At 36.9% G+C, this 12,339-nt stretch overlaps 1 protein-coding gene across 1 annotated transcript; it reads right to left on the bottom strand.

The window, feature by feature from the left end:
• Nucleotides 1-897: 897 nt before the first annotated feature.
• On the bottom strand, nucleotides 898-4,737 carry LOC111399331 (serine/threonine-protein kinase BRI1-like 2). The gene has a single exon (XM_023026589.1). The coding sequence runs from the start codon at nucleotides 4,535-4,537 to the stop codon at nucleotides 1,163-1,165; it is 3,375 nt and encodes a 1,124-aa protein (XP_022882357.1). The 5' UTR covers nucleotides 4,538-4,737; the 3' UTR covers nucleotides 898-1,162.
• Nucleotides 4,738-12,339: the final 7,602 nt, after the last annotated feature.

Here is a 12,339-nt window from a genome sequence, read left to right on the forward strand (position 1 = left end):
AGCATTGTGTTGCATGCACTATGCTACTACAACAACTACGGCTAGAAATTACCTCTCTGTGCCAACATATTCAAAGTCCCCTTGACACACTGGAACACATTCAGAAGGATAGTAAGGAATCTGAAGGAAAATGCTATATCATCGTTTAATCATCACAATCCAAGCAATCTTCTCCCAAAAGGCTTCTTGATGAAAATTGGGCTTCTGAATCTGGTGCTAAAAGGACTACCTCTGGATTTCGTATTTACCTAAGAGGTAATCCCATCACCAAGAGTTTTAAGAATCAACGAACTATTTAGATTGAACTGAAGCAGGATTTAGAAGCTTAGATAGCACATATGTAGCAGAATAGATCTTCAATCGATGGATTCCGGGCTCAAATTAATCTTACCAATCAATATATCAACCAACCAATCATACCTCAACCCACAACTCAATGACTTATGGTTGCATTCCTCTTTTCTCACCCACAAAGGGGCAGCCACGCTCTTTCTTCTCACACAAAGGGAAAACACACGGCTTCTACAATTGAAGGTGGATATATATAGCTTTAGGTATATTATCAATTGGGCTAAGACACAAAGGATTGGGCCAAGATACAAGGAAGCCCTCCTATAAGTGAATTTGGGCCAAGGCAACATTAAAACCAATTAAGTTGCTACTAATGGCCCACGTTGTTTTCGGGTCGATTATATGAATTGATTGGTTGATAAATATTTCACTCATCGGTCGAGGTCTATGAAATATAATCCGAAACTGTTTAACGTCATTGCCCGGGATTTATTGGGTCAACAACAACAGAAGAGACGATATGGATTCAACAGATGTTGCATGAGCTACACATTCTAGTTCCAAAAGATTTTGAGTAGTCTGGTGTGACAATTTGAGTAGTGCAGGTCTCAACAAATTGCGTGCTCCATTATAAGGAAATTCCTATACATTTCGTATGTACAAGGAGCTTAATTCTACTATATATTTCTGTTGTTTTATGTAGTCTGCAGATTCATAAATGTTTCGTCTATCTTCACTCGATGCAGCAGTATAAGACGGTTATCACAGACTTAGCAGAAAACAAAGGGACAGTATTTGAAAGAAATCGTAGCAAATTTTACACCTTACATCACTATTGATAATGGAAAATTATACTAATTAATAGCATGTTTCAAGCACTGTTGCTCCCAGTTGAATTTGCTGGTATGAGTTCTCTCAACATGGCTACCACCTGCAACATAGTAGGCCTTTTGGATGGGAAATCATCAACACACTGTAGTGTTATCTCTAAGTACCTTACCATCTCTTTGATTTGTTCTGCTTCTGCTTCGTCAGTACCTTTAGTTACTGAAAGTAACTCTTGATCTATTACTTCCATTCCTTTTCCTTCTCTCACTTTCATTTTCACCCACCCAACTAAATTGGTGTCACCAAAATCTTCCTTATCTGTAGGCCTTTTCCCTGCAAGGAGTTCTAAGAGGATGACCCCAAATGAATAAACATCACCCCTTGAAGTGCATCGGAAGCTTTGGTAGTATTCAGGTGGCACATAGCCAGGTGTACCGGCTAATGTACTCACACTTAGGTGCGTATCAAGGGCACTGATAAGCCTTGCCATGCCAAAATCAGACACCCGGGCTTCCATTTCATTGTCTAATAGCACATTGCTTGATTTCATGTCTCGATGTATAATGTGCGGTATGCAATTGTGGTGAAGGAAACAGAGACCTTTAGCAGCACCTCTTGCTATCTTTTTCCTTTCTTCCCATGTTAAAATTCTTCGATCACGTACTTTTGGCCTCCCATGGAGCATTTCCTCAAGGCTCCCATGTTCCATAAACTCGTACACCAGGAGCCTTTCTTCACCAACTTTGCAGTACCCTAAAAGGGGGACAAGATTTCTGTGCTTGATCTTTCCTAGGGTCTCCATTTCGGCCATGAATTCCCTGTCACCCTGACAGCTTAATCGTACGAGTTTTTTGATTGCAACACTTGATCCATCCTTCAATGTTGCCTTGAATACTTCACCAAATCCTCCAGAGCCAATCATACTTGCTGCTGAGAATCCATTGGTAGCCTCAATCAGTTGCGAAAACTTGAGTTTCTTCAGTTGCCTCTGAAAAGTTGCAACATTAATGCTTAGTGGCTCTTTCTCCTTCTCAATTTTCCATGTTGTTGCAGCTTGTGATGCTTGTAAACTATTAAGCATCTTTATTCCCTCGGCCTCCTTACGTCTAGCACGCATTGCAATTGCCCACACAATCAGAATGCAGACAGTAGCTATTGAAATAAGGATCCCTATCACAACACTACTAACCCATGATGTAGCTGCACCTTTTTTAACGTCCCTACTTGGATCCGTTGTAGGCTGTTGATTGTTATTGTACTGGCATTCAGGCAATGGAACTCCACATAATCCTGGATTATTTGCATACTGGCTTGCAGGAAGTGTACTAAGCTGCCCCGTGGATGGAATTCGTCCTGTCAATTCATTGTTGGAGAGATCGATTTGCACCAAGAAAGACAGTTGTGAAAAGGAGTCTGGAATATGTCCCTGTAGTCTGTTATGAGATGCATCAAAGACTCCCATGTTCTTAAGCTCGCCTAGAGACTCAGGAATTTCCCCCGATAGCTGATTATGGGACAACACAAGAACTTGTAAAGCTATCATTTCCCCGAATTCATCTGGGATTTTCCCTCGTAACTGATTATAAGAAAGATCAAGATACTCGAGAGTCTGGTACCGGGTGAAAAGACTCAGAACTGGACCAGAATACAATCGGGCAAAATCGCAACTTCTCAATGATGGCACCTGTAACAGCCTTTCAGGACGAATGCCGGAGAATTCAAGCAACCCTCCGACTCCTCGGCAAGAATTCCCCACATTTCGGACAAAAACCAATGTGTTGCCCGACAGAATTCCACTGAGTGCTTTTGATCCATTCTGCCTTCCAAGTCGAGGCGGGATCTCTCCACTTAGCAGGTTGCTGTTCAAGTCCAACCAAACTAAGCTGGTGCAATTTGCTAACTCTTTCGGTATCTGACCACTCAAGCTATTATTTGCAAGTTGCAAAACGGCCAGCCTTTCTAGATTCCGGAATTCTCGTGGAATCTCACCACTCAGTCCATTGCTTGTGAGTGAAATCCATTCCAGATTAACACTATCGAACAACTCTGTTGGGATTCTGCCACTTAAATGGTTATTATTCAGAATAAGATTTTTGAGTTTCTTGCATTTTCCCAACTCTGCTGGTATATTCCCTCCCAAGCTGTTGTACCAGGCAATCAGTTGCTCTAGATTCTCAAGATTCCCGAGTTCTGCTGGAATCGTACCATTGATGTAATTTATGCTGAAATCAATGGTCTTTAGCTGTGAACATCGAGATAACTGAGGTGGAATTGATCCAAAAAGTGAATTATCTGGTGCTCTCAGCTCTTCAAGTGAACTAGCTCCCGGACATATATCTGGTGGGATAATCCCAGAAAGAAAGTTGGAGCTGAAATCAACGACTCGTAATTTCTTACATGATGAAATTGAAGAAGGAAATGCCCCAGAGATCCTGTTACTTTTAAGTAGCAAGGTCTCTAAAGACCCTAAGTTGTGCAGGATCAAATCGGGAAAAGGACCTGTTAAATTATTGATGGACAAATCAAGAAGTTGTAGCAAACTGCAAGATGAGAATGAGGATGGTATTGATCCAGTAAGGTTGTTATTAGACAGCTTAAGTTCTGATAGTGAATTGCACGAATTTCCCAATTCAGTCGGGATCCAACCAGTGAGATGATTGTGAGAAAGATCTAATCTTTGTAAGCTCGTAAGTTCACCAAAAGAAGGCGGGATTTCCCCTGTGAGTGAATTATCTAGTAAAATTAACTCTTCAAGTTTTGTGCAGTTTGAAAAGGAAGCAGGAAGAGAACCAATCATTTGGTTTCCAGACCAATCTAGACGCAACAAGGAATTGCAGGATTCAATTTTCAAGTATGATATTGAACCTGAAATATTGTTGTAAGACAGATCAAGATATTGCAAATTATCAATGTTCAACATAAGATTTTCAGGCAGAAAACCTGTTAGATTATTGAAAGCAAGATTCACATAGACAAGATTCGGGCACTTAGCGAAAAAGCTTTCTGGGACATGACCTACAAGCCCAGAAAAAGAAAGTTCAAGTTGTTTCAATCCATAAGGGAGCTGAAGCAAGGATGTAGTAGAATTTATAGCAAATGTATTGGCAGACAAATTGAGGGCAGTTAACATATCTAATGAAGAAAAAGGAGCAAAAGAGAGTTGACCAACAAGATTAGACTGAGCAAGATCAAGAGCTGTCACTCTTCCAAGAGTGCATGTAATTCCATTCCAATTACAGGGATCTTTCTTAAGCTGCCAGTCTGACAAAACTCCATTGGGATCATTCTGAATCATCTTCTTGAAAGAGAGAAGAGCCGCAGCATCCGTTTTTATCGACGAATATCCGACTTGATCGGCTCCCATAACAAAAGAAAACACCATGTACAGAGCAACAATCTTGATTGTAGTGAACTCCATTGGATGAACTCAAAAGACCAATAACCCTTGATTTGTGAGTATATAAAATGAACAATGCAGCATTGAGTGCACTTGTGTATCTGGGAGAGAGAGAAATAAAGGGGGCAAAAAGAGAGTGCTTACTATGATGAGAATTTCTTTGTGCAAAGCAGGGGATTGTGTGCTTTACAAAAAGTTGTTCTCTGTTACTGATTTTTTTAGTAAAAGGAAAAGGTTGGATTGAACGTGGGATAGGAACAGTAAGGAAATTGAATAGTTTTTGTTGGCTAATTTATAATACTATTAACGGACTACATTTTGTTGAATCTTGAAATTCGAATGGTCGATCAAGGAACTGTGATGGGGCATAGCAACAAGGGAGTAGTACTATGGATGGGTTAGACAAATGTTCAAAGGCGGAATCAGAGGACAGACAAAGTATAAGATAAATGGGTGCTTTTAAGAAAAAATGCAACTTTCTTTGATCCCCATGCTTATTTTCTGTTAGGAAAGCGTGAGGATGTTTCTCCTGTCAGTAGAATACCAAATTTGGGAGGTATACAGTATATTGGGATATTGGGAGGTGCAACACAATTTATTATATAGTATTAAAAATTTAGACACTCGTATAAAAGTCAATACTGAGTTTTATATTAATCACAAGAGGGTATTTGATGGTATCCACAATTTATTATTTTCAAAATATTTTATAACAAACTATTTTATTTCAATTATTATTTTTCGCATTTTAGATACTTTTCATTAAACCTCTGTATGGTGAGAATTAAGGTCCTGTTTGAGCTTGTATTCTTTCAAAAAAAATACATTTTTAAACAGTGATTTGATATCATTTCAATCATGCATTGTTCAATAGAATAATATTACGTGTAAATCTAAACCTTTTCATCATTTCTAATTACATATTCTTTATCAATCTAATATTTTAAAATACATTCTTTCAAAATAATGTGGCTCAAGCACACACTAAAAATTATATTTTTAGTAAATTTTGATAAACGTTAATGAAATTTATGATTGAAAAGTTGTTGGCTAGGGTTGGGCAAATCTCTCGAATCGAACCGATCGATCCGAAGTCGAACCGAACCCGACGGTTCTTGTCAAATTAAATACCTAAACGGGTATCTAAATTGAGAACTGACGGATACGGTTCGGTTCTAGACCAAAAATCGAAGAATCGAATAAGAATCGAATCTTTCTAATTTATTTTTTATATTGAATAAATCAAATTGTTTTAATTTTAATTTTTTCTAAACAAATTAACAAATTAAAAATTTCTAAATCCAAATTTTTGGCCCAATTACTATTTTATTGTTTCATTTTTTAGCCCAACAAGATCCAATCCGCTAAATAATCCTAAATACCTACACTAAAGTGCATAACGCTGTCTCGACTCTCGCACTCATTCTCGCAGCCTCGTAGACATTCCAAAATCTATACAATCATCGGTCAACGCTGTGACCTCCAATCAAAACTGTGACTTCCGCCAACCAAAGCTTTGACCGTAGCGATAATTTGAACAAGATAGTTTACTAGTCTCTGACATTTCAAAACCATTAAATGTGTCATTAGTTGTATTTATATAATGTTATTATAAATGTTAAAAATTTTAATTATAGTACTGAACTGAATTGAACCCGAACGGTTCCATAATTATATGTGGACCCGACGATTCCATTTATTAGACACCCGAAAATTTTGGTTCGGTTCGGTTCTACACCTCTAGTTGGTTACATAAAATGTGTGATAAAAATTAATTGTTAACTTTAATTTAAATTAAAATCTAAATTTTAATTTACACCAAACAAGGGCTAAGTGTTATTGCTATTTGTAGGGCTGGGCACGTCGATTATAATGAGAACTGAATTGAACTCGAAATTTTTGGGTATTTAGCAAGTGAAACCGTGGTGTCCAAATTTAATTATGAAACTGTTCGAATTCGGTTCCATTTGGTTCAATTTGATACGGTTCCGTTCCATTCCATTCCGAGGTTCAGTACTATAATTAATTTTTTTAATATTAACAAAGTTACATTAATTCTATTAATGACATGTTCAATATTAGCTCTTAAAAAATAACATAGTTCAATTTTATATGTCTTTTGCGTTTCTCTTTACTAAGTGTTTCATAGTTTTGATTGTTAAAATTACAGGAAGAGGAAGATAGTGAGCTCACAATAATCAAGAGAGGCGTTGTCGAACTTCAATTCGATTTCTATAGAAACTGCACTACGGTTGAATAACGGATTTGGATAAAATTTAGGTCAATTTGATTAAATTGGCTTGGACTGAAAATTAGAAATACGAAAATTATATTTTTTGGGTATAAGCTAAATTAACTAGTTAGCAAATCTATTTGGAAAAAATAAAATAATTTGGCTTATTTAAAATAAATAAATTAATTAAAAAAACTAGGACGATTCAGTTCTTATTCGTTTCTTCGATTCTTGATCTAGAACTGAGAACCGAACCGAACCCGTCGGTTCTCGATTCAGATATACTTTTGGGTATTTAACTTAAAAAGAACCACTCAATTTGGTTCGGGAATTTTGCTTAATCCTAACTATTTGGTTAGATTTTTTCATGTTTAGTGTGGTGTTGAAAAATTACAAAATTAAATGGGTTTATAGAATGGGTCCACAATTTTTTTTGGGTACCACTTTTAAATTACACTAAAGGTTCTCAATTTTTGCTTATTGTCACAATTTTCTCAATTTTTTTTCGCATTCTTATTATCAATCTTCTATTAATTAGTGCATTTGGTACCTGATAATGGTTTATTAGGCTCAACACGCCATAGACTTTTTGATGTAGTAGTTGCAAAAATAACCCTCTCGAAGCTTATGTAGGGGCATGTAGGGCTAAGAATAACGTGATATCAAGATGGGATTTTGATTTGGTTCCACGGGGACAATTACGATGTATGAGCATAGGGCTTAAGGCTGAGGCTTGATCACAACATACAAGCACAAGAAGATGCTAATCATGGGCAAGGGGCTCGAGCATGACCAGATCGTATGTTGGTTCTGGATATGGAGCTAAAGCATGAAGAGTGATGTGTTCAATGTGTGTTGGTAGCTTAGATTGGTATATGTTAAAGCTCGTTTTTCTCTTGAAAATTTAATTGTAGATTTGTTGTACAACTACAAACAGTGTAAAGTCATCCATTTTCTTTATGTGCAGGAATAGACATAACAGGTAAAAGATTTGAATGGTACTCAAACTTAACACTGCAAAAAATGTCCACAAACAATTGGACTTCGACTGCCTTTTAACTTTTAAGTCATGAACTCAATTAGTCCCAAAAAGGAATTTAGTCAAAAATTACCATAGAACGTCCTACGTGTATAATAGATTGATAACGTGGCATCATATCTTATACTACTTTGATGCCTAATACGCCAACAAGGATACAATTGCACCATTTTCCTAAAGAAGAATACGTTTTATTGCATTTGAAGTGTGAGAGGTTGAGCCCGACCTTATAATCTCCCTAATAACACGCGTTCTTATTCAAGGGACCTATATCTGCAACCGAAGTATAGTGACAAGTTATGTGAATTTATGAATATGTAAGTACTGTAAAAATAGAAAGAGTAAAAAGTAAGACAAAGCTAAAGGATAGGACTATGCTCGAGGTCAAGGATCCAGTGTTTTGTCTTCAACATTTATGGGTTCGACGCGTGGCCTAGATGTTGAAGGTTTGAACTAGCGTAGAGGCTTGTTGTATGAGCACTTCAAATGCCTCCGGAGAACTTGAGGGGGTTGGGGAAGTAAGCGTGGAGAAGGACAGTGATAAATTGGAGGGGTAATTTAGCGCAAAACGTCCCTACCTTTCAAGGTTATTGTGGAAATGTCCCTACTTTTCATTTTTTGACATTTTTGCCCCTATTTTCACATTTCTTTCCGCTGAACGTCCTTTTCACTATTTTTTGACAATTTTACCCTCCATTCAAATCAAACAAAAAGAAAAGAAAGAAAGAAACAAATAACTAATTGCAACCACAGTCCCAAAATTTCAAAAAACTACAAATCAGTCACAAATATAGGAGGCCAAATATGAAGCCCCATTCCGACACCTTTCGGCCACCAAAACCACCGGACCAATACACCACCTTGAAGCCCTCATTTCCCTCTATATAGCCCATCCTAGAATCGTCCCTACCTCCATCGGATTTGACCAGAACTTCGTCCCAAAACCAGTCGTTCGCATCACACAAAACTACCGACAACTCTATCTTCGGCGACTCCCAGCCCAATCCCATCATACTAGTAGACTCCCCTCATCATGGCGCACCTAACCATGGTCACCAAACACCTATTGAACTATCCAATCAATAATTGCAGCCACTATTTTCGCACGCAATCAACACGCAGACTTCAGAAGCTATTTTCGACGACGGTGGTCGATATCTTGATAGCGGACCACCCCATCTAGATGGCGAAGCTATTCCACCTATGGGTCTTTCACAATTTGGTACAAATTTTGCGATCCACTCCGGTATAGTTCATATGCAAGCGGGTTTAGATTTCCCTTCAATTGAGGCATTGAAACTACTTCAACCTTCGAATCAACTTGGGGAAATGATTACTCAGTGTCAAACGTCGATGGTTATACCGTCAATTCATCCAATTCATCATCCAAGCTCGAAAGCCTATTTTGACCGTATACAAAAACACGGCTCAATCAATTGAAGGGGCTGCAATGCCTAACTCCATCAATTCGTCTAGGGATATTGCAATTCAGGCATAAAAAACAGTGGATGCACAATCAATTCCAGAAATTATAGCACCAATTGATCCAATTTTGCAGCCAAACATCACCTTTGATTGACGAAAAACTGGATGGGGCTTCCCTCCTATATTTGTGACTGATTTGTAGTTTTTTAAATTTTGGGACTATGGTTACAATTAGTTATTTGTTTTTTTCTTTCTTTTCTTTTTGTTTGATTTGAATAGAGGGTAAAATCATCAAAAACAGTGTAAAGGACGTTTAGCGCAAAGAAAGATGGAAATAGGGGTAAAAATGCCAAAAAATAAAGGGTAGAGATATTTTGCACAATAACTTTGAAAGATAGGGACGTTTTGCACCAATTACCCTAAATTGGAGCACTATTGGTTGGAACATCATGTACATGTCATGCTCATGACTTTGGGAAGCATTTTTTGTGCTGCCAAAAATTGTACTTGATAATACACGAAGCGAATTGCGTAAGGAAAGAGCAAGACCTATGATAAGATATGCTTTACCTCGAGTTTAGCTTCGAAGTACCTAAAACACGAGCGACAAGGGATGGCTCTGTCACCCCCTCCAATGCTTAAAGTCAAGAACGGTTGAGAGAGCACATGCGTAAAGCAATAACTATATATAAAAAACATAAAGTCAAACTAGACAATGTAGACAATTACGTCACTTAGAACTAGGAATGTCAACGAGCGAGCCCTAGCCTAAAACTTTCGGTTCGAGCTCGACTCGATTAAAATGGTCGAGCTTTTTTACGAGCCCAAGCCAAGCTTTTACTCGGCCAAAAAATTTCGGCCCGAGCTGGGCCGGCTCAAATTTGTTTTTCTGGCTGCCTTAAAAGGCAGAATTGGCTGCCTCAACAAATGCTGCCTTTTGTGCCCTTTTTTTTAAATTAAAGGTTCGCGGGCCGGCTCAGGCTTAGCCCTAGTCCCCAAAATGGGGCTTGGCCCAAGCCTCGGCTCAGTTGCTTCGAGCCACGGACCGCGATCCACCGATCCTTTTTGACACCCCCAGTTCGAACTTTGTTGTACAAGGTAGTTGGACATGATCAAAATAGGATTGGATCATCAAAGAATATCAAAATTAGTTTATTGAGATTTATTACATTTAATGAGATTTTGGAAAGATGGTTGTTTAATTTAAAATTTTATCTTATACTAAAGAAGTTTTGACTAAAACCCCGTTTGGTAGTCATTTTTTTCAAAATGCATTTTCCTCTCTTCTTTTCAACCACACATTCTTTATTAAAATAATATTATACGCAAATAAAAAACTTTTTCTTATTTTTCAATCACACATATCACATCAATTTACTATTCTAAAATGCATTTTTACATAAAAATAACTATCAAACACCCCCTAAATATATTGTTAGTCATCATTATCATTAGTTTTGATGAACAAAATTGATTTCAAGAATTAATGAGATAAACATTATAAAATTTAATAATTAAACTTTGAATTTTAAAGTTTATTCATATTTGAGATTCCATACTAAAAGCTCATTCCTTTTAAGTTCTAATTAGATCGAACTGCACGATGAAATTTAATGGGTTCTAATACCAAATTAAAACTTGGAATTCTATTTTAAAAAGTCGACTTTGAGTACACACACACACACACACATTAGGGCCTGTGATTGTCAAGGTCCGAGGCGAAGTTCCTAAATTTGGCCCCCAAAAAAAAAATCTAACCTTGTTAGTCACTACCTGTGGATTGTGACGAAGAACAAAGAAGAGAGAATATGGGCACGAAAGAGAAGGAAGAAGAGAAAAAGTCCAAATAAAAAAAAATGTATATATATATATATATATATATTTTCTGGTCCAAATGAGGCCTCTTCAGCTTTGGGCCTGAGGCAATGATCTCATTGGCCCCTGCATGGGATCGGGTCTGATGTACATACATATATATGTGTGTGTGTGTACACATATATTTATGTATGTATATATATGTGTACACATATATATTTTGAATTCTATTTTAAAATGTTAACTTTATTAAGAAGAGTAGCATAAACCCTTATATATTAATCTATGTTTTTATTTTTATTCAACGTCAAATTTATTCCTTAGAAAATTTCAATGACCATTAACGAGCATCCTATAAAGTCATTGACGAATCAGATTTTAACCCTAAAAAGAATCGGTTTTGCTAAGAAACTAATGAGGAAGTAGTTTTATGGGCACTGGTCCCAGTCAGTCATAATATTATACACACAATGACACGATATTATATAGTTTATTAAGTAGGGACAGGAAATGGTTAAGATTGGTGGATGAATAATTAAGATTATGCATACAGATTGTATGGTGTCACTGGTTAAAAGGATTAAATTGAATAAAAGAAAATGAGTGGAAAAGGCCCACTGAGAATAAACATCATTGAGGCTGGCTTACAGGAAGTGATGATGCTCCCATCCCAATTTTGCCTTTTGCTTTGTTTTATGTTGATAATAATTTTAGCCCTCACCTCAACGTTAAAGTTGTGGGAAGATTTAATAATTATTGTGCTAAAAATATTCAAATGTTAAACCTTTCCGTAAGCAAAAATTTGGACAGAATTTCAACTTAGAATCCAAATAAAAGAAATAACGTTGAAAAAATTGAAATGATCGCGGTAAAAGTTTGACTCTTTTAATTAAGATGATAATGTTTCGTACTGGTGCTGATGGTTCTTTGGCACTCGTCCCCCAAAATGTATCGAAAAGGACTTATAATAGCAATGCTTCAAATAATTGACCAATGATCTCTCTAATCCGGAATGTGTCTTACATATTCAAGAAAATAGCATTCGACAACTGAAATGGAGAACACGAAATAATGTCGGAAAGAAATGAATATTATTTTTTCAGAAAAGAATTCGGAGTTAATGATTTAAGAGTCAAGTCATAGAAATTGAAAAGTCATATGCAAGTAATATAGCTGCTGAAAAGTTGCGTCTTGAACTGACACAGTTTGTATGAACAACATTGCTCAGACAAATGGATTTAAAAATCGTCATCCTCTAGAAATTGAGTTGTATCGTGATCAAACCAACTTTATAATTCCCGATTTCCAACC

The sequence above is a fragment of the Olea europaea genome, chromosome 1, assembly GCF_002742605.1.
Source record: "Olea europaea var. sylvestris chromosome 1, O_europaea_v1, whole genome shotgun sequence".
NCBI classification, from domain to species: Eukaryota; Viridiplantae; Streptophyta; class Magnoliopsida; order Lamiales; family Oleaceae; genus Olea; species Olea europaea.

Bases quoted from the DNA above. Each gene is read 5' to 3' on its own strand.
- LOC111399331 (XM_023026589.1), bottom strand. From the start codon at position 4,537: ATGGAGTTCACTACAATCAAGATTGTTGCTCTGTACATGGTGTTTTCT.